Source organism: Siphateles boraxobius, unplaced genomic scaffold (assembly GCF_051911475.1).
Source record: "Siphateles boraxobius isolate OS27281-9 unplaced genomic scaffold, OSU_SipBor_1 21, whole genome shotgun sequence".
Lineage (NCBI taxonomy): Eukaryota > Metazoa > Chordata > Actinopteri > Cypriniformes > Leuciscidae > Siphateles > Siphateles boraxobius.
The window spans coordinates 2151333-2175527 of NW_027508822.1; the positions used below are offsets into that span (position 1 = coordinate 2151333).

General features: G+C 39.3%; 1 protein-coding gene across 2 annotated transcripts in view; it reads left to right on the forward strand.

Moving 5' to 3' along the window:
- LOC143746076 (uncharacterized) overlaps positions 1 to 24195 on the forward strand; it is a 189292-nt gene that overhangs the window by 159226 nt on the left and 5871 nt on the right. Inside the window, exons 2-4 of one of the 2 annotated variants that reach the window (XM_077237798.1) lie at positions 10758 to 11009; positions 14608 to 15775; positions 17308 to 17539. In XM_077237798.1, coding sequence (XP_077093913.1) covers positions 10976 to 11009; positions 14608 to 15775; positions 17308 to 17539 — 1434 coding nt within the window. In that variant the 5' untranslated portion in view covers positions 10758 to 10975. Of the gene's footprint in view, positions 1 to 238; positions 289 to 10757; positions 11010 to 14607; positions 15776 to 17307; positions 17540 to 24195 lie in introns of those variants that run through there. The other variant, XM_077237799.1, reaches the window with a different exon arrangement.

Consider the following 24195-nt stretch of genomic DNA (forward strand, 5'->3'; position numbering starts at 1 on the left):
GGACACGAGAGTCACTGTCAGCTGTACACGTGTCATACATCGTTCTGGGACTGGAGCTCATGAACAGTTTAGAGAGTGTTTGTTTAATGTTATCCGCTTATTTTTAGCGGGTTGAAAAATGTTTGAAGCTGTTTATAGCCAGTCATTAAAGGAAGTTATACAAGTGTTGATACGTTTCACTCTAAGGACAAGCATTTTAGCAAAATTAAAAAACTTCTTTACAGATAAAAATACACCAGTGATCCAGAACCTGCAGAATGAAACATCATGATACTGAAGAACAAAGAGGTGTTGGTGTTTATTCTTCATTCTTTATTTCTGATTATGAAGAACATGCTGATGCTCACAAGATTTACATAGTTGCAGGTCAAGAATAAAAAATAAAAAACAGTGAATTATTTTGACATGGAATTATCTTCATTTTCTTTCTTTTATGATGTGCAGTGCATGTAGCGCCCTCTATTGTACAGGCGTGAATTTGCTTTTCCTTCAGTCCAACACATACTCGTTTCATGTTTGGTGTGGTGAGGACAGCTGAGAAAACCATCAGAACATCTCTCCCATCTATAAAGGAACTACATATGTCACGTTGGCTTAACAGAGCCACCAAAATCAGAGACTCCTCCCACAAAGACCCCATGGTCTGTTTACCCTTCTTCCGTCTGCAAACGCTATCGTAGCATGCGGTTCAAGACTGCCAGACTTAGTAATAGCTTCCGCCTTCTCAGGCCATGATATAATGCCTAACTCACATTAACAGATATGCTGGCTGTTGGACTGTTGATACATGTACATAGAAGGACTGAATCACATATGCTGCTATTCCTATAGATTTAACCAGAATAATGAAAGTTAATCACTTTAGCTTTCAGTATTATCATTAATAAGAGGAAAGATTCTCAAAGCCTTTAAAGCAGACAGAGTTGTTTATTACGGCACGTTTAAATATACTGAGAGTAGAATGGAACAACATACTGTATAGAAAAACTTTCCTTTTCTTCATGAACCCTGAGCAAGGCATTGTTAAACATGAGTGTAACATCAACACAGAAACCTAAAGAATAAACCTGAAGGCAAATGACTGGACAAGAGAAGGAGAAGTACATTAACATTCTCCTCAATGCATGTTTCAGCAGCAGAATTCTTTTAATAGCTCTTTTAAATTCAACACAATTGAAAGTTTATCAGCTGTCAGATGAGACCAAACACTCACGACACACCTCACTATGAGCACAGCATTAGGAGCACAGCATTAGGAGCACAGCATTAGGAGCACAGCATTCAGGCAAAAGAAACCACCACCACAATCGGGAAGAGACGCTTATCCTTACGCCACTGGCTGCCCCAATTCTAAAGGAAGAACAAAATAAGACCAAGTAACACGAAACACACACACACACACACATTATATACAAAACAAACCACCACCACAATCGGGAAGAGACGCTTATCCTTCCGCCACTGGCTGCCCCAATTCTAAAGGAAGAACAAAATAAGACCAAGGAACATGAAACACACACCAATTATATACAAAACATTCACTACAAACAAGTATTCTAAAACACAATATTAAAAGAATTCACCACACCAACTTGGCTCATCAACTCGAGGTGCCGCGTCCGGTCACCCCGGAGACCAATTCTAGGCTGGGCAGAAATGGGCAAAAAGCAGCCAACAATATAACAAAAAAAAAGAAAACACATTCAATAGGCCGCCCTTGGGTTGACCACACATAAACAGCAACCAAGGAAAACTGGTCTCACGTACAAAGTACATGAGTAACATACTCCACGTAATTCAACACAAGAAAATATAAGTTTCACAATAATCAACTCACAAGGAAAGAAAATAATATAAAAATTAAAAAAAAGCAAAATACAGAACAGATGGGGACAGTTAGGTGGCTAATCTATTGAGCGTGAGGAGTTGTCGTCATTGTACAGAGCCCCTCCCCTCTCCGCCATGTTGGCAGGATTACCGCGGCAAAACAATGACAACATGATTGTTTACGTGTGTTGTTAACTCGGTAGTAGAGGTGATTCTCGCAATTCCGCACTGTTTTACCATGCCTGGACGTCACTGCGGCCTTAAAAACTGCTCCAGTACCTCACACGATACATACGGAAAACATAGGAACAATGGAATACAGTTTTTTAGGTTACCGAAATGGACACAGCATCAGGGAAAGCAAGTCTCTGACCTGACGAGACACTGGATTGCTTGGTTGGCTGATGCCTTTGATAAGATTGTCTGCTGTGCCTTAACGAACATGTGCAAAAGTGTTGTTTGAGTGCCTTGTTCATTACTTTTTTATTTCTTTGAAATAAATGCTTGAAACAACTTGATATGGCTTAACAATATTTATTGAGAACTGAATATATATTTTTTGGACAACATAAGTAATAATAATAATAATAATAGGCCTACTGTTATTAGTGCAAAAGAACAAATATCTTGATGCTACTTCTCCAAATACCGCTGTTTTGCGCTTGGTGTGAGCTTGTTCCTGTAAGGTCCCTTTTCTTTCACCTTATCTTTTTGCATTGCTTTACTTTCTTCCTTTTTTCCCCTCATATTCGTAGATCCGTCTCTGTCCCCCCAAAATAATAAATGCGTGAAAATAATAAATGCGCGAAAATTAAAGAGCTCTGGAATGTTTAGTAGCGCCTCTGTGAAGTTCTGAAGGCGTTGCCCCTGGCAACCGATAGCATCTCCTACCATCATGGCCAACAGGCTCAGACCCCGCCCAAATCGGCACGTGACTCCTCACTCTCAATTAGTTAAATGCCACTGGAGGGTCGTAACTCAAATTACTCACAGCCCATAATCAACAGTCCAGCTGATCCGGCGTTTGGAACACCATGGATGAAGCGATGAAACAGGACCCGGCGTATCGACGCACCACTCGAACTGAAACAAGAGTTAATTCCGCTCGTCTGCTAATTCAATAAAGCAGACAAACTCGGACGGACCCGTCTCCCTCAAACCCCGGGGACAGGAAAGTCACGCTGATAAGTCGATGTCAATATAGGTAGCCAAACGAAGCAGACAGCAAGAAGAGCATCTGCACCAAAAGTTTAGCTGGCCCAAGAAAACAGCCCCCTGTAACACCTCTTGCACGTTGGCCCACACCTTAAATGTAACAGAACACAAAAAACATGAAATAGGCCAGCCTGGCTAGCAGTGATCATATGATTGATTCAGTTGAAACATACCTGTTGTGCGATCCAAACGGCACCAAAACTGCTGTGCATTAAACACGGTCCATGACACGAATCAACTTTGAAGGCATCCCACAAAGCTCCTCCGTCCACCCTCTAGGGCTGGGCGATAAATCGATTTTATCGATTAACTCGAATTTGACGTTTAAAAAAAATCGGGCGATTTGTTTTTAATGAAAATCGGTTTTCTCTTGAACTTCCACCACCGACGCTCCCCTTATTAGGCTTCCGTAGTTCAGAGTGGGCTCAGCGCGCCCCCCGCTCTCCTGTCACACAGACAACATGGCAGTTAACAAGGATGAGCTCGTTCCAAAGAAAGGCTCAGTTTCATCCGTTGTTTGGAATTGGTTCGCTTTTTTGGTGTCAGACGCACAACAAATAACGCCACATTGCAAAGTGTGTTTAAAAGCTGTTGCTACCAAAGGTAGCAGCACAACAAATTTATTCCAGCATCTTAAACAGAGGCATGCAGCCGAGTGGGAGGTGTGTGCTTCTCAACGAAACGAACAAGACAGCAGTTCAAACACAGACACACCCGCAAAAAAACAAACTACGGTCTTAGAAAGATTTTCGAACTGTATCCCCTATGACAAGAAAGGACCCCAGTGGAAAACAATCACGGATTCAGTGGCGAAATATATAGCAAGAGATATGGTGCCAATATACACTGTGGAAAAGCCGGGGTTTATTAACATGCTGAAAGTTGTCGACCCCAGGTATGTGCTACCAAGCCGCAAATATTTTGCCGAAGTTGCCTTGCCTCACCTGTACAACAGTACTCGTGAAAAGATCGCTAGAGAGCTGGAGGGTGTTTCGTTTTACTCCGCCACAACGGACCTGTGGTCCAGTCGAACGATGCAGCCCTATAGGAGTTTGACTGTGCATTATATTGACGACTGGACTCTGCGAAGCATCTGCCTCCAAACAGCGTACTTCCCCGATGACCATACAGGTGAAATAATTGCGCAGGGGCTAAAAGATGCTTTGATTTCATGGAACCTTGATGAAGAACGACTCATCTGTATGACAACAGACAGCGGCACCAACATAATAAAAGCTCTGAGAGACAATGAGTGGCCCAACCTCCAGTGCTTTGGACATAAGCTGCACAACGCTATAGGTAAGAGTCTAATGGCTATGCATTCAAGTGATGTTGATTTTGTTTTACACATGAACAGGCCAGCCCAATTTTTGCATGTTGTAATTAATGCAATTTAATGAAATCAAAACATTTCACAAAATGAACATGCATGATTAATCATAATTGTGTGCATCAATAACATGTGGAAATGTGAAAAAGACTTATTTTGAAAACTGACCAATAGTGACACTAAAAATAGTTTTCTTTGTTTATTCTTTATTTATTTATTGTACAGAGAATGGTGTGAAGGACCCACGAATCGATCGTGCCATTGGGGTTTGTAAAAAGGCGGTTGCTTCCTGTTTCCTATAGTTGGAAAAAAAGAAGAGAGATGGCTGAAGTACAGGCTGAGCTTGGTCTACCCAGTCATCAGCTGGTAACGGAGTCCCCAACCAGATGGGGTTCACGTCAAAAAATGATGGAGAGATTTCTCGAACAGGAGAAGGCCATAGTCCGTGTCCTGGGGTCCGACAAGAAATGCCGTCATCTTGTCCCCACTTGGCAAGATATTGAGGTTTTAGAGTCCGTAAATAAAGCCATCAAGCCACTCCAAGAATTTACAGACGCCCTGTCCGGGGAGGCTTATGTCAGTGTCTCCTACATTAAACCGGTACTGCATTTGTTCAAAAACAATCTCCTACAGCCAGAGGAGGAAGACACCGAACTCACTAAAACAATAAAAAGAAACATAATGCAGTATCTTGATGACAAATACAGCGACCCTGTGAAGAATGAACTCTTGGACATGTCCTCACTGATGGACCCCAGGTTCCGTACAACATACATTGACCCCGAGAAGGTGGAACAAATCAAGAAAAGAGCTGTCACTGAGCTGATGTCTCTGCTGCCTGCTGAAAAAAGAACGCCTCAGCAGCCTGGTCCAGCTGTGCAGGTGTGCCAAAGAGAAGCACATTCTCCGCCCAAGAAGAAAATGACTTTAGCTGCTTTCTTCAAGAAGAATGTGCCAGAGCCATCTTCTCAACAACCAGAGAAAGTGAAAGTAGAGACAGAGCTGGCAACCTACCTACTGACTCCTGAGGTTGACCCAGACACTGATCCTCTTCAGTGGTGGAAACGTCACGAACCAAACTTCCCAAGGCGCAGTAATTTGGCCAAAAAATACTTGTCTGTCCCTGCTACAAGTGCCCCATCAGAGAGGCTTTTCAGTGTGGGAGGGGGAATTGTTACATGTAACCGGGCATGCCTCAAGCCAGAGGTAGTAGACAGGCTTGTCTTCCTGGCTAAAAATGCATAAAAGAAGAATGTTGAAACTAAAGTAATGGATGCAGATGTTTCATTTTGTTTACAAGTTCAGGGATTCAGGGCAACTGTTGAAAGTTGTGTTTGCACTTTATAAATACCACTGTTAAAAGTATGTATTTTTGTAATACTTCTCATTTTGTCATTTTTGTTACATTTATTTGACCAAAATTGTTTTATCAAATTTTATTTTTTATTTATATTTTAAGTTATTTTGAAGGTGCATTGTTTCACTGTAAGTTTGAAGTTATTAGAAAACTGATAAGCTAGCTACATTTTCACTGTTTACAATGGCAGGGCCAGCCATCTCGTTTACAAGCATGTTTTGAGGCCTTTTTCCTGTTACACTTATGCCCCAAGGGGACATTTAGATTAAACTGCATAAGGGAAAATCAGAACAAAATAAAAGAGTATATTTGTTTTGAGCAATTTCTTTGTCAGTTGTAGTTTGTTTTTAAATAGAAATAAAAAAAAATCGATTCAAATCGAAAATCGGGTTTGGTGTGAAAAAATCGGAGATTTTTTTTAAGCCATATCGCCCAGCCCTACCACCCTCTAGTCAAACAAAAAAAACATGGAATCCCTGTGAAACAACCCACGAACAAGCCATGCTACAATCACTGCCAACAGCTCCTACCTTACAAACATGTGTGTGTCCCGCGTCACACTGAAAACACGGTGACTCGCTCAATGACGCAGAGAGAACACACCCATAGCGACGCCGTTATATGTCGCAGAAGGAACGCAATTAAAGGGGCACCCCCCCTCATATTAGGTGACTCTGACAGATGTAAACAATACTGCTACAAATAGTATGTAGTGGGAAGAAGTGTGTTTGTCATGTGAAGTAAATGGCACATATGTGTGTTAGAGGTGTGCAAGAGACACTGGATCACAACAGTCCTCAATCTGCATAATGATGATTCCCTGGCATCTGATTCACAACATTAGCATACTGTCATGATGAGGCCAATCCCTCATTTAATTCATATTCATACGTTTGTTGTAAGAATTGATGTTCCTGCAAAGGAAAGACAAAAACTGAGGTAAAACTCCTCCTGCAATAAAGCAATAAAATGCACCCTGGACAGAAGATCTAAAAGAAAGATCACAGGACATTGTCCTGTCCAAACGTTTCTCCTTCCTCATCTCTGCTTCCTCCTCTCCCTCCTCCCTTCCTTTCCCCTGATCCAACTCACTAAAAGTTCACTGAAAATGTCTATAAATCACATTTGATGTATATGGTGAATCTATTGTTTTTCCTTTTCATGTTTGGTATCATTGTAAATTGGTAAAATGGTCTTAATTTCATTGCAGTCACTGGTATTATGAGGAAGATTGAACATTTAGGAGAATCCTGTTCTCCACTTTGGGTGGTGTCTCTTCAAGATATCTGATAATCCTCCCCTCTCCTCCGAAACCAGGTGCTACCCCCTGCGGGTACACGAATAGACCTAAATCAACTCTAAAACATATATGTACAAGCCTTTTGTTCTGGTCTGGGTATATAAGGGTAACAAGCAGAGCAGTCTGTGGGAAACTGTAACCAGGCTGTGTCAGTGGCTTCTCGATACTCTCTGTCAGGAATGCATTTCTTACTCTTAGAGTCATCTTTGAGCAATTGATGTTATGTATTTATTACTTCTGAATTGGCTTTTAATCATTTATCATTTAACACAATCTCCAGCCCACGTCCCGGCAAGGAACTCAGCAGCACCAAAAAGTTTGGGATGAGCAGCTTACATGAGCACTTGGCTGGAAACCGAAACCGAACATGACTTTATTTGTATAATTTTACGAATAAAACACTGTCACTTTATTAGGCCAACAGGTTAATAGTTTTTAATTATTCCATGCATTTTAGTGATGCACAGAAATTATACTGCATTTTAAAAGTAATATTTTAATTTAGCCATAAACTGAAACAGAAAACCTAATTGAAGTTTAGAATGAACTGGTTAAAATTGATTTAATAATCAACATTTAAAATACTGAGGTGTATAAGCATTTAAATTTCACATAACTAAGGCATTTTTTCTATCAGATAAATATAGCCTGTTATGTTTTTAATAAAAGGCCTAATATAATTTTCTTCCAATATAAAATGATGGATAACTGACAGATTTATTCAAACATAGCCTGCATTAAATCATGAAGACATTACGAACAGGTTAATTAAAAACAGAATTCATATGTCGTCGTTGGCATCCTTCGGTCTACAGGAGACGATGGTGTAGCCTCCAAATGTATTTTTCATTAATATTTTTTTCTATCTGCACCTTCGCGAGTGGCTATAGAGTCCGAGAATGGTAATCTCTGCTGCATTTTCGGCTTTCTGCACCCCCTGTCTGACAGCGAGATGCCAGGCTGAGCGGTCTCCTGGCCGGCTCTCCCACGTGCCGATAGTCAGCTTCACGTCTTTCTTGCAGATATCTTTGAAGTGCAGTCGTGGACATCCAGTCAGTCAGGAGCCCTCTGCCAGCTCGCCATACGGTCCTTGGGAATGCGGCCTGGGCCCATTCTCCTGACGTGGTCGAGACAACGAAGGCACTTCTTGCTAAGTATGGCAGACATACTTCTAATGCCGGTGCGTTCCAGAACCTCCGTGTTAGGATGTAATGAATATACAGTGCATTTATTTAGCAAAATGCTCTGAAATGTTTTTAGCTTATCAATTAAACATTGAATAACTTTTAACACACTGAATACAAGTGTCGGCACGAGACCCAGCTCCGTTTCCACTGTAACCGTTCGGTTAAATTTTTAAATTACATTTAATTTTTTTTAAAATTAGTGCTAATTAAACATTTCGCTCAATTATTTCTGCCCTCCAAAACCTTTTCTGCTGAAAACAAAAATTGCTGTTTCAGAAGAAAATTTTCAGTAGTCGAAAAATTTCTAAATGACTTTAGGCTACAGAAAAGTCCAGGAGCTGACCATTAGGCCTACTAGCAGTACTGGTGGTGGGGTATAAAGGTGAACTTAGCAGTTTCTAGGGTGCGGGAAACTCAAGCCTAGAGTGCACATTTTATTTGATCTATTTATTTGTTTGCATCAGCTTAGGGAATGGACAGTAGTAGCCATTTATAATTAGGGGACAGAAACAATATAGTGCCAATTTCTGTAATTTAGTAGCCTAATATTATCTATTTTGGGCAATTGTCTATTTCAGTTTCACATTTAGTAAATGGAGATCAGTTCCAAAATAATATAATAATAATAATTATTATTATTATAATAATTGTAAATAGGCGAATTTGCGACGTGGCCTCGTACGCGCATGCGTTGGCTGCTGATGACGTCATAATCGCTCGCATCGTCCCTTCCCTCATTGAGTTTCAGTGTCTAGTCTTCTGAGGTGAGGAGAGCATTTCACGGTATTTCTCATATTTACACAACCATCACACACACTTTATACAGTTTGATTAAGTGACAGGCTAATTTCTGTATTGTTTTCATCGATCACAGCGATACTCGTGTGTCTTTTCTGGCGTCTTCCTCCTGAAATACACATTTAGTGCAGAAGCAGCGAGCATGAGGAGAATATGTGGAGTTCATTCAGACCTGAGCGAGTGTGTGTTCGTTTGTGTGATTGTCTCGATGTTTGGAGTGAGAACTGTTACTGAATGTCAAGTCAAGAGTTAAAGTTTGAGATCTGTGAGGGGAATTAATGGGAAACGATCTCAAGTTTTCCTCTTGGCATTTGTTGACATTTATCTTTTGCAGATTTATTGTTAAAATTGAAATGTATAGAACAGATCGCCTAATTATAAACATATATTGTCACTGTAATGAGTGATGAACGTGAGGAAAGTTCAAATCTATACATAATTATAAATATAATAAAATTGATATAATAAGAGAGAGCTAAATATCAATGAAGTTTGAAACTGGACCTGTTGAATAATGCTGCTTTCTTTTTTTTGTTTTTTTTTGTTTTATGGTCATTGTCTAAAATATGTTAATGATCTAACTAATTACTTTATTGCAATTAATATCCCAGATAGCACACGACACGTCTCCAAGAAGTCTGTTGAAGAGTGGTTCAAGGTTGAATGTACAGATGTACATCAGATGTACACAGCAGAAGCTTTCCAGATGAACCGCTTTTTGACAGACATCTGTTTATCGCATAGCTAACCATCTTTAAAAAGTCAGTTTTTCATACATTCTAAATCATAAACATCTTAAAGACATATTCTTAATGTCTATTTAACATCTGACAGGAAACGTCTCATAGACACACTGCAGATGATGAGCAAATACTCTAAAAAATAGGCTAGAGGTATCTGAGGTGTACGTGTGCTATTAGGCCTATTACATTGATATATTATGGTAGTTATAACCTGAGTTTCATTAGTGTATTTGTATTATTGATGTTGTATCCATGTCACGTTGAGAAATGTGAGTTTTACAGGCTTTTATCATGTATTCTGAGTCAAATAATGTGTTTCTAACAGCAAACACTCAGAATAAAGTGAGATGATCTGCTGATGATCCTGAATGTCTTGTTGAATGAGTGTTGATAGTCTGAGGATCATCAATATTAACAGATCTGCTGAAAACACTCTTTATTTCATGACAATAGTTCCTGTTTTCTCCTCATTTATTATGCTGATGTCTTCAGATCTCCTGTAAATTGACACTTAAAACTAATTTCATTGGTGTCAACAGACTGATATGGAAGTTTTTTTCTGTTCATCTTTTTAACTGTTTCATGGCCATTATTTATATATATATATATTTATTTTTATTTTTTTTTGTCTTGATATCTGCCTATATTTTAATGAGCAGGACAATGTTCTGGTTAGCAATAGAAGTTGTGAATTAGCATTAGTTATATAGCCTAGGTTTTCTGTTCGGCTTTGTAACTTTGTTTGTATTCAACTATGCTTGCAATGTGTGTATTTGTTCTTATTTTAATATATTGAATGTTCACTTGTCTTTAATAATGTTTGAACTTTATCAGTTAGGCCAGTTGTTTTTGCTGTGGTATCGATCAAAGTACTTTAAGCTTTAAGTAATGAATGAAAAACAAAATTACATAAATGACCGTGAGTTTTGTGATCCGTTACACCTTTAGGCATAAATGCTTAAAACAAATTGTTTAACTGATATATTTTTGATTTTGGCAGATCAGCTCCTCCCACAGCAATTCATCATCAGTGAAGCTCCTCCCACAGCAATTCATCATCAGTGAAGCTCCTCCCACTGCAATTCTCCAATAAATGCTGTAAATTCCCATCAGCTACAAGTGAAGACGAGCATCAGAGCATCAGGAAGAGCTGAAATCTGCAAAGACTGAGTTTATTAAAGAGGACAGTGAGAACACGAGTGATCCAGAACCTGCAGAATGAAACACACTGAAGATCCTGAAGAACAAAGAGGTTGGTGTTTATTCTTCATTCATTCATGATGCTGGAGAACATTCATGTTAGACGCATTCAAGCACTTCATCACATTTAAATGGCTGTAGCAGGAAAAATCTTAACAGCTGTGAAATAAAATGGCTAAAGTGCACCTATTATGCAAAATTCACTTTTACATGGTTTTGCACATAAATGTATTAGCATAGACACTGCCCTGAGTGAGCTGTACACAGTCCGCATGTTTATCTCCTGGCTGGAGAAGCGTGTCTCGTAAGCGGCTCAGGTGTTTTGTTGTAAGAGTGAAGATAACAGTCTTCATGCACTCCTGACATCAGAGCCACTGAAGATGCAGTGGATTAGTTTTAATTCTGAAGGGAATATACTGATTTTTTTTTTTACTGAATCATTTTACACCAGGCTGCTTTGTGAACGAGGGACAATACAATACACCGGTTTGGGTAAAAAGTTGTTACTCGAGGATGGATCTGTACCAACTGTTTACACTGCAGTAATGAAAGAGAGAGCGCACACTTTATTACAGTTCATCAGATTTGTTTTACGGATATAGAGTTTACCAGTTTATTAACCCCTGAAGCCCTGAGGGCATTTTAGAGTCGTTTTTTCTAAGTGACACACACAACACTAAAGATTCATAACTCCAAAACAATATAGGAAATAAGTTAGGAGGAAAATTATTTTTTTGGTGAAGTCCCTCTACATGTGAGCTGCATCTGGATAAAATGTTGTGGTGATTGCATAAAGTAATCAAAAGTTACAGCATTTGGAGCCAAGATAGCCTTTTTGTTCAGTCCTTGACGCCTCCTAATGGGCATTTTTAAAATTGTTCCTCCAAGAGGAATATCTTTTGACCAACGCAATAGATTGTTCATTTTGGCCTCATTGTAATGATATGCTGTAAAAAATGATGTGCCTTTTTCGACCATCTGTGAATGTTTCATGAGCTTGTATTATGTTTTTGACGCATTGCAAGTATTTGATAGATTATGAAAAAAAAGTATTATATTTATCAGCAAATATTTCAGCATTATTAAGGAGTTTATCAAATTGACTACATTCATTGTAAAGTTCAGACTCTAAGCTTTCAAATGACAAATATTTTGAGTTGATCAAGGCAGTAGTTTTTGAAAAATATGATTATGAATATTTTCGCAGCTAGGTGACGCCCGCGGGCGGTACACTCTGTTTTAGAGGGACTACTCGGCACTACCACTCAGTTGATCAAAGTTGTAGGATGCATTAAAAAGCCGAAATTCTTTAAGATGATACATATTTTGTGTTTTTCCACGTTTGAAAACAAGCACGGACAGTTTCCCGAGAACATTGGAAAACATTGCATCCTGGAAAGATGAGAGACATTAAGCAAATTATGCATCACTTCGTGAGGAATATCTCATAATCAACGCAATGGATTATGCTGTCTTTGGGCTCTTTGTAGTCATGAGAATCTGCTGTCAATAAAGATGTTCCACAATTCATGAATGTTTCATGGAGTTATGAGCTGAAACGTCACATCAATGCACCATCTATGTACTTCATTGGATGTGTGCCTGTGCAGGTTCATATATTATGTGTTAGTTCGTCTGTGAGATTTTTTTGTGTTAGAAGTCCATGAGGAATATCTTTAGATCTTGAGTGATGGATTATGGTGCTAAAAGTGAAAAGTGAAGCACTGTAGTATATTCTCTGGCTCTGTAGGCATCATTGTCCGACTCCTGGTCAAACATATAAGGCTGAACAGGCTACTGACAGTTTCTGACATTCTCAGTGTGCGTGAGATTGTCTGGTTTTGTTACTGGTATGTAGGGCTGGGTACCGAGTTCGGTACTTTTTAGGTACCGACCGAATTGCCTCGATACTACCGAGTATCGAAACATGTCTTGTTTTTCGGTACCAAGTTTCGGTACCTAAGTGGTTAATCTCGTCAACGTCAATGAAACAATAAGCATGCAGCATGATTGGCTGTGGCGGAAAAACACTAGTTTACGCGCAATACGCGGTTGCCCAGAGGCGTGGCTCGTCGCAGGTGACGTGACGTCATATACAAAATATGTGGAAATGATCAAAAGATTACCTACCTATGCCAGAAGCACGCGTTGCAATATTTTCGACAAGATAATTACTGTCAGGACCGGCAACACAGTAAATCGGATAAGGCTCTTAAAAGCGCACAGAATACACTCGAGAGTAGAAAGTTTATCCGTCTTCGACTGCAAGAACTGGAGCGCGTCACAAATGAACCGAAACTCAGTGTATAGGATACTTGCCTCACAGACATGAGGAAGAGTCCTATATACGGTCAAAATATATCTAATTTTACACAAAACAATTAGAAATTAATAGTTTGATTACCTAATCCATATAGGCGCGCGCGCGTGTTCACTACTGCAGGGATGACGAGCAATACTCATCTTTGCATCCAACACACTGTAAACACTTGTTCATCAATAAACAATTAAAATATCTCCTTGCTATCGTTTCCCGACACATCCATAATCATTAGGCTACTTTTGCCAGTGCTTTGCACAAGCTTCATGTGTGCTGAGCGCGAGGCATATATCCCGCATCCCAGTAGCCTATATTTAATTCAATTCACATTTATTTGTATATCATTTTTCACAATACATATCGTTTCAAAGCAGCTTTACAGAAAATGCATGTGTCTAAATTACAATTTACAGTGATCTGTTATCAGGGGTGACTGTGTGTAATGCATTTCAATTAATTTTCATTCAGTTTCATTGTTAAACAATGCATTAAGTTAAGGCAGAAACAATGAGCTCATTAAAGTAAACAATACATGTTGTATGTTGTAATAAATGATTAGGAAACATAGAAAACTTTAGCATTGGTGCTTTTTTACAGACTCAAAATATGAATGTAAAAAAGTCAACAAACTGAAAAAAAGTTGTTTTTAGGTAATGTTATATTGTTAAAACTGGTTTCATAAAATTGGTATCGAAAAAAGTATCGTTCAGGAACCGGTATCGAAGTCAAGGTATCGGTATCGAAAATTTTGTTACGATACCCAGCCCTACTGGTATGAGCTCTTGAAGCTCCACCCTCTTCTTGAAAAGAGGCGGGGAGCACAAGCTCATTAGCATTTAAAGGGACACGGCGCATTTTTGCTCACCATCAAAATTTGGCAATTTTAACATGCTATAAATATTTTAAAAAAAGAAATATTATTTAAGCTCTTTAATTTTATATTTATTGTGTACCTGGTGTGGAGTGAAACTTGTCGGACACAGATAATGCTAAAAAATTATACATTTAACACTAGATTTTTGAGTATGTGAAATTTCTACAGATATTGTAAAGCTGAACAGGAATGCAGCGAAATTCGCTTGTTGTCCCACGTTCACATGCGTATGAATGGAAGTCAGTGGAAGGAAAAGTCTTATAGGACCGGCCATTAATAATTACGTTTTTAGTAAAACAAATTAAACGGCAATATAAACGTTGGTGTCCAAATTACAGCTGTATTTTATATTTTGTTGATCAATGTATTTAGTAGTTTACACTTTATGTCCGTTAATTTTTTCTCTCAAATTTTGTTTTCCTTTAAATCAAATTAACTCTATTTCTTACATTTTAGACCTGATGGAAGTGAAGGAGGAGAGTGAAGAACTGAGTGAAGTGGAGGAGGAACATCAAGTCAAACCTGGAGAAAAACCTTTGAGTCGCTCAAAGACTAAAAATAATTTTTTAAAGAAAAGAAGAGCAGGGAAATCTTTCACCTGCACTCAGTGTGGAAAGAGTTTCCCAAGCAAACATAAACTTAAGTGTCACATGAGAGTTCACACTGGAGAGAAGCCGCACATATGTAATCAGTGCGGGAAGAGCTTCGCACAAAAACCAAATCTTAATCAACACATGAGAATCCACACCGGAGAGAGGCCGTACACATGCGCACAATGTGGGAAGAGTTTTACGTCGTCAACACACCTTAAAGAACACATGAGAGTTCACACTAGAGAGAAGCTTTTCACATGTGATAAATGTGGAAAGAGATTCAGATACAAACAAAGTCTTAATGTTCACATGAGAATCCACAGTGTAGACAATATGTTCACGTGTGGTCAGTGTGGGAAGAGCTTCACAAACAAACAACATCTTAAGCTTCACATGAGAGTTCATACAGGAGAGAAGCCGTTCACATGCGAACAATGCGGGAATAGTTTCGCACAATCATCACAGCTTAAGAACCACAAGAGGATCCACACGGGAGAGAAGCCGTTCTCATGTGATCAGTGTGAAAAGAGTTTTACACAATCAGCACACCTTACTGCTCACATGAGGATCCACACCGGAGAGAAGCCGTTTACATGTGATCAATGCGGGAAAACATTTCTTGTGGCATCAAACCTGAAGAGACATCTGACTGTTCATACGAAAGAGAAGCCACATTCATGTTCTGATTGTGGAAAGACTTTTTCACAGCTCCTATATTTACGTACACATCAGAAAGTTCATACTGGTGTAAGAGATCATGTGTGCTTTGAGTGCGAGAAGACTTTTACTTCACTTGGTGTTTTAAAAGTTCACCAGAAAATTCACTCTGAAGAAAAACCTTACAAGTGTTCACACTGCGACAAGAGGTTCAATCAGACAGAACATCTGAAAAGACATGAGAGGATCCACATCAGAGAGAACCCACACACCTGTGATCAGTGTGGGACCAGTTTCTATTTTAAAACTCACCTGAAGCGACACATGAAGATGCATGCAGTGAAGAAAACACATCATCGCAGTCTGAGATCACGGTAAGTAGTTTATCTTTATGTGCTGAGAAACAAAGTCTCTTCCAAGTAATAATAGTAATTATAATGTTAATGTTAAATAACACCTTTCAATATCCCAAGGGCACTTTACATAATATTGAAAGAATAAGTAATCCTACCCCATACCTAAACTGAAATGTTACAACAACTACCTTACTAAAAAATTAATAACGTTAACATTAACAATTATTCATTTAGCAGACGCTTTTATCCAAAGCGACTTACAAATGAGAACAATTGAATCAGTTAAACTAACAGTACGACACCAATATGTAAGTCCTATGACCCCTCTCATTTAATCTAACACAGTCCCTTTTTTCAAGCAGTCTTAAACTCCTAAACTCCTTAAACTCCTAATAAGCAGTAAATTAGGAGTTAATTGAGGCAAATGTCATAGATAATAGTGAATATGTGTTCTCCATTCTGAAGTTCTCCATTATAACTTCTGGAGAAAAATAGCGCAGGCACTATACAAAGATAAATGTTTTTAGAGCGCATGTGTTGAGCGCCTGATTTCGCGCCATCTTTCAAATGGAGTATACTTTGGAAGATTATTGTTGCGAGGGGGGCAAGTTCAAACACTATGAAATGCTCCATTGTTAACGTACGGAGCTCTGTAAAACATTTTCATCTTTCTCTCGAACTAACACTAGTGTCTCGACAAAAGCAAAAATGAATCAGCGATCATCGGAGGACAAAGAAAAAAAAGATATTGAGAAGGATTTTTGAGTTTGTTTTTGACCAGACAGCTAAACTAGAGTTGTCACAAAGTACCAACTTTGATACCAATTCAGTACTGAAATTTAAAAAATGCGACGATACCAGCATTTCCCTCTAGCATTTTGAGCGCTGTTGAACGGATTCTTAAACACCTCTGATTGGCCATTGTATTGACGCACTCAACATATATGTCTGTGATTGGCTACAGTGGTTAACAATGCCATCTTTGACACTCTTCACTGAGCACACGCACAGATACACACAGGAGCGTTTAAAAGGAGGTGTCTATCAGCGAAACCGGCCACAGGCGGATACATTAGCGATCTGCTTATAGGCGGTGTTTCAAATGCTCCCGTGTGCATCTGTGTAAACGCTCGGTGAAAAGCGTCAAAGAAAACATATTTTTGAAGCTTTGATCATTGTAGCCAATCACAGTTGAGTGCGTCAACACAATGGCTGATCACAGGTGTATAAGAATCTGTTCAACAGCGCTCAAAATGCTAGAGGGAAATGCTGGTATCGTCGCATTTTTTTTTAAATTTCTGTACCAAAGTCGGTACTTTTGACAACTCCAAGCTGAACATTACGATATACATTTTTGTAACAATCATTTATAAAGTGGAAGTATATTTCACAGTGAAAATGGCTTCAGTAGCTGAAGATGATTATATTTGTTCCATATGCTGTGAAATTTTCAAGGATCCTGTTATTTTATCCTGTAGTCACAGTGTCTGTAAAGAGTTTCTTACACCGTTCTGGAGAACCAAGATAACTCAGGAGTGTCCTTTCTGCAGGAAACCTTCAAAAGATATTCCTCCATGTAATCTGGCATTAAAAAAGTCGTCGCTGAAGGAGAGAAACGAGAGGCATTCATCAGGATCTGAGGAGATCTGCACTTTACACACTGAGAAACTCAAACTCTTCTGTCTGGAGGACAAACAGCCTGTGTGTTTAGTGTGCAGAGATTCAAAACAACACGACAATCATAAATTTAGACCCATCGGTGAAGCAGTTTCAACATATAAGGTAAGACAGATCAATACTAGTTTTAAATAAAGCGTTAAATAGAGATAAAACACTGTGAATTGCCATTGTGTTCCACATGTATTTACCTTCACTTATTCTCTATTTTTAATGTGTGTTGTTTGTATGTAACGACTGTCACAGTGTTTTTTATAACTTTATTTATTTCTATTCGCTTTTATTGTATGTTGTTTGTATGTACGGCTTTGCACGTTGTCCAAGACAAATTTCCCAGTGATGGGACTAATAAAGTATAAACTAAACTAAACTACTCAACTTCTTATGACATACTGTACTGTGAAAGTATTTGGCACCATCCTGATTTCTCTTTGTGTGTCTCATACTGAATAGTTGTAGATCTTCAAACAAAATACAACATAAAACACAGCTCTGCACAGTTTAGCTCCAACTCACACCTGCTTGCAAGTTTCTAGTAATCCTGAAGCCTTGATTAGCTGGATCAGGTGTTTGATTAGAGTTGGAGCAAAACTGCAGAGCTGTGGGCCTCCAGTAATTGAGTTTGAGACCAGTAGTTTAACACCTTTCACATTTGTGAAAAGAATGTGCCCCCCTTTAGCAGCAATAACATTAGCTCAAAATGCTAAATCATTATTTTCAGCAGATGCTTACAATTAAAATAAGTCAAAACTCACCATAATCCATCACTCAGATCTAAAGATATTCTTCATGGAGTTCTGACACAAAAAAATCCCATAGACGCATGTAGCCAAGTATATAGATATACTGATTGCGTTTTAGATTATAACTGCATGAAGCATGCACAGATCATAGAAAATGGCACAACATTATTTACAGCAGACTCTCACGATTAAAAGAGCCCAATCTCACCATAATCCATCACTCAGATCTAAAGATATTCCTCATGGACCTCTAACACATGAACCTGCACAGGAGCACATCCAATGAAGTATACAGATGGTGCACTGATGTGACGTTTCAGCTCATAACTCCATGAAACATGCATTTGTGGAACATCTTTTTGTCGAACATCATTATTTACCGCAGACTCTCATGATTAAAAAGAGCCCAAACTCAGCATAATTCATCTCTCAGATCTAAAGTTATTCCTCATGGAGTTGTCACTTTACCAAAAAAGAATTTCCCCCTACCGCATGTCAAACAAGAAAGATATGCTAAATCATAATAAAAAAAAAATCAGCTGTTTCTCAGCATGAGAATGTCTTAATGTAATTTATATTTTCTAAAAATATGTATCAAACGACACCTACCTTTTGACTCTCCTTGTCATAGTTTTGGAGTTATGAGTCTTTAGTTTTGTGTCACTCAGAAAAAAAACCACTCCAAAACTGTCCTCAGGGCTTAAGGGGTTAAAAGTACCTGCATGTAACTACAACTTTAGTTAATTCCTTCAATTACAGTGTTGACCTTCCCTTAACCCACCCTTAAACCTACCCATACCACCAAACCTATGTTAACCTTACCTGTATCCCATCTCAATAGCAGCACAAATATTCTGCAATATGAAATAAACACGTAAGCACATAGAATTTAATGACACCTAATATAAAATGTGGCCATTTTTTTAACATTGAATCTATTGTTTTCTGATTAGTTAATTATACATTCATATAATCATATAACCTTACTTAACCTAGCAATAAATAATAACTTTTGTCATTTAATCTTTCAAAGTTTTATTTAAACATTTTGTTATAGGGCTTACAAATACAAATATAATATATAATATACAAATGTGCAATCTGCATTCACAGTCACTGTTTAGGACTGAGCTCAGCATTTGCTTACACGTGTGAGTTTCAAAAAGTTTGCATCATTCAGCAGTTTTAAGTTTTAAATACAGCCGTGGCCAAAAGTTCTGAAAATGGCACAAATATTAATTTTCACAAAGTCTGCTGCTTCAGTGTTTTTAGATATTGTTAGAAATGGAAATGAAATGGTCCAAACGAAAAGTGCCCCAATTCTTGGTCCTTTATTATGAACAGATAATACAATAAACCAGCGCTGGTTGGAGTAGAAGCTCAACCCAATATCCTTTGTCTAGGGTTTATATAGTGAAAGTCTTAAACAAAAGAATACAAGTCTAACCAATAAAATCAAACATTACATCATAGATATCATATAGACGTTATATAACAGCTTCTTAATATGGGCAATATCCTGTTAGATTTCCACAGGATCCTTTGGATCCTAGGAGCTTTTCAAACACACAATGTATAGAAAGGAACGAACATTGAGAAAGGAGGGGCTGAGTAGTCCTCTCTTAACGGATACCAGATGTTTAGCTTCAACACAAAAGGAAAAATGTACAGACGTGGCAGTTTTGCTGCCTAGTATAAAAATCATACATAGACTATTGTTTTGTATGCTGAAGGAGAAAGATATTTCTAACAATGGCCACTTTGATAAGATGATTATAATAGAATTATCGTATCACATACTTTTCAGCATACTCATTCTAGTACCATAATACATGAGATATTCTTCAATCAAACATTTCCTTCAAAATCACTAATACTTAACAGTTCTGTTCATCAAAGCATATTGGGAGGATACAAATGTATTCATCGCACGATGAATCAACATCCTAATAAATGGAATAATACAACAAACAATAAATGCAAGGATTAAAAGTATAACTCCTATTGGGATTAAAGCAGATATAAGCATTTGTTTCCAATTTGTGATCCAATCTAGAAAACCACTTCTATCGCTCACTTCTCTCCTCTGTAGCTCGTCAGCAATTCTTGTCATATTATCTATTCCATCAGCTATAATGTGACCATCTGCATCATTGTCAGGGATGTACGTACAACACGAAATTCCAACAATCACGCATACTCCTCCGCGAGAAGCGGTAAGTTGATCCAAGACTAAACGATTCTGTAAGGCAGTTAAGCGAAGTGCTCGAAGCTCTTCTTTTACACCAGCTAAAGTGTTCCTTGTAGTTTTAATAAAGGAAATCAATTCATATCTGGTAACTTCTACTTCAATTTGCAGACTGGTTACACCTATCATTGGAAAAATACCTTCAAAGAATTTTTCTGTACCAGTCCATAATCGGTGTTCTTTTGGTACTGGATTATCTCTACCCAAACTACTAACTGAACTGCGGTCAGAGAGAGCACGTGTGTTCCTTTGATTGTTTACTCTATCATTTCTTTGTTGTCTAATAACCATAGAATATTCTTCCAAAGTTACTAGGGCACATCGTCCACTCCAGTTAAAAGGTAACGAGGTATAAACCATGTGCCCGCATAACCAAAACCAATCTTTCAAAGCTCTTGTTCCTTTTACAGATGGCACATACCTATTACAATTTTTACCCGAATAAAGTCCACAATACTCATCACATAATTCTTGTTCTTCGGGAGTTGCCCCTGCATAAGCATGCAGAGTAGTTAGAGGGAGTGAAGATCTTTTTGAGCATTCTTCCACGTCAAATGTTCCTTTTCCCGTCAAACAGCTCAAACAACAGGGCATATTTCGTACTTCACAACGGCGATATATTTGATTACATTTATTCTCAGGAATTGAACCCAATGTTGCGGCTCCTATTTTTCTTTCCATACAGAACAACGAATCTGGAATAGGACCTACAGTTGCCACTTTAACATGTACTTGTACTGCAACTGTCAATACCCGATTACCAGGACAAGTCCAATTTCCTGTTGAATTTTGGGGAGCAAGTGCACCAATATTACTAAGATATAAGGGACAGAACAGTTCTTCTTCTGTCGTTGGCGATTGAACAGTTACATGAGGTCCAGAAGCACTTTGTGGCATTTTTGTACAAACATAACAGTCACCCTGTTTTCCTGTAGACTTAGCAGTGAAGTTGGCTAACCTCCACCACATATTGGAAGCAAACGCATGTGGTTCGTCTTCCTGTTTCAACCAAGTTTCATTGCCACTGCCAATAAGTGCTTGTGTATATATGAGCATGCTTGTCAGCACGATCAGGCATATTATCAACTTTGCAGACATGGCTTAATGTATTCAATGATAATTATTGCTAATTTCAATCAGCAATCTCGTTACTCGTCTGCTTCTCTTCCTCGTTCTCCTTTCGATCACCACTTCCGCATAGGCTTATGCGTTCCCCTGGGATGGGGCTGCTTTCACTCGGCTAGCATGGATCCACTGGGGCTGGAGATCAGTCAGAACACCTGTCCTCGTCACAGCGATAACAGTGGATGGTCCTAAGTAGTTCGGCTCACCGAGTTTCGTGGGCTTCAAACACTTTATGAGCACCTGCTGTCCTGGAACAAACGGGTGCGTTGGCTTTTCTGAAGGAAGAGGGAGAGAGAGAGAGACATCACCATTTATGCCATTCAACGTTCTAACTAGGGAATCCACGTAATCTGCAATGATCACCTCCGTGTCACCTGTGGAGAGATTGCCAGCGCGACCTCTGACCCAAGGGGTCGGGAAAGGTCTACCCATTAGAATTTCAAATGGAGACATTTTTGTGGTTGCCGATGGAGACATTCTCATTTCCGTCAATACGGTAGGCAGCAAATCAACCCAATTTCTGCCTGTATCTAGACACGCCTTATTCAGACGTTCTTTTATCGTCTTATTGGTCCGTTCCACATTCCCTGAGGATTGCGGAGAATAGGGAATATGGAAGTGCCAATTAATATTAAGTTCTTTGGCTAATAATTGTGTGACTTTTGAAGCAAACGGAGTTCCATTATCACTTGCTATAACGGTTGGAATACCGAAACGCGGTATAATTTCTTTTGCAAGAACCTTTACTACCGTCTGCGCGTTTTCTTTACCACACGGAAAAGCTTCTGGCCACTTCGAAAATCGATCAACAATCACGAGCAAATATTTGTTATTTCCACATGGAGGCATATGTGTAAAATCGATCTGTAAATATTGAAAAGGAAGCTCGGGATGCGGTAAAGCGTCATGGCGAGTTGCCTTGTGTCTGTTTGTTTGTGCACACACCAAGCAAGCATCCAATATCAACAAAGTATTCTTTCGAACATTTGCTATGCAGTATGATTGATTCAAATTTTGGATCACTTTTTCTTTTGACACGTGTGATACCCCGTGATAATGCCTGCACAGCATTACAACGGTGGATGCTGGTAGAGCGATTCTACCCTGCTTGTCTCTTAAAATACCAGCTTGATCTGGTTTTACTTCGTTCGCGGCCCAATGAATTAGGTCGGCTTGCGTAGGGTTAGCTTGTAGTACTTTAATGTCCAAATCATTAATTAGCGACGAATTCATCATCGGCACCTCGGTGCTCTGTTCATTTACATATGGACTAAGTATTACTTCTTTAGCAGCCCATTTCGCGACTTCATCTGCAAACCTGTTTCCCTTAGCCTCATCCGAGTCACCTGTTTTATGACCAGGTACTTTAATAACAGCAAGTTTCGATGGTTGCTGTGCTGCACTGATGAGCTCGGCCACGATGTTATGATGGGAAATTGGTTTTCCGTCGGAGGTTTTGAAATTTCTTTCTTCCCACAATTTAGCAAAATCATGGACAACGCCGTACGCATATTTGGAGTCAGTGTATATATTGATGCACTGACCTTTTGCCAATTTACAAGCTCTCGTTAGAGCAATTAATTCTGCTACTTGCGCTGATTTATATGGCAACGAATATGCCTCAATTACACGATCAGGTAATTCAACAATAGCATATCCACACAAGTATAAATTGTCATTTGGCTTGAAACAGGATCCGTCTATATACCAATTATCTCCCTCCTCCAGGACAGATGTAGACACATCTGGCCTGCAGGCAGTCGAAGTTTGGAGTCTGGTCAGGCAGTCGTGGTCATCGCTCTCAAATTCACCATCCGTCAACAACCTGTGCAGATGTACAGTAGGGCCATGAATAACAGAAGTTACTTTCAATGTTAAATTATCAGTTGCTAATAATATAGCCTCATAGCCAGAACGGCGTTGAGCAGACATGTGTTGAGTAGAAATATTTCGCATAATTGTTCCCACTTGGTGTGTGAACTGTGAGTGGATGTGATAAAACAACCCTTTCAGCATCCTGTACCATGATCGCTGCAGCAGCCACTGCACGTAAACAGGCCGGGAGTCCCCGAGCCACTGGATCAAGAGTTTTAGACAAATAAGCTACTGGACGAAAGGTACCCCCATGCTCTTGGGCCAGGATTCCCGCGGCCGTGCCCCCACCTTCGTGCACGTACAGGTGAAAATCGTCGGTATAGGACGGAAGGCCGAGGGCAGGAGGCCTTAACAGGGAGGACTTTAAATGTCTGAACGCTTGGTCCATTTCACTTGTCCATGTAATGTCCTCTTTGTCATCCAGCGTAGCATCTCGCAGGATTTTGTCATACATGGAACAGTTCGGTACCCATGATCGACAGTAATTGACCAGTCCCAGAAAGCTTTGCATTTGCTTTCGTGTTGATGGGTGCTTGAACGAAGCGATAGCTTTGACTCTGTCCGCCGACAGGCGAACTTGGCCTTGTGACAGTTCATGGCCGAGGTAAGTGACTTTCCTCTTCACCCACTGAAGTTTCTCTTTAGATGCCTTGAAACCAGCCTCTGCTAAAACGTTGCAGACAATAGTAGTGGCAGCAGCACACAGGTCCGCAGAAGCACCAGTGACGAGAATGTCATCAGCGTATTGGAGCAGACAGGTGTCAGGAGGG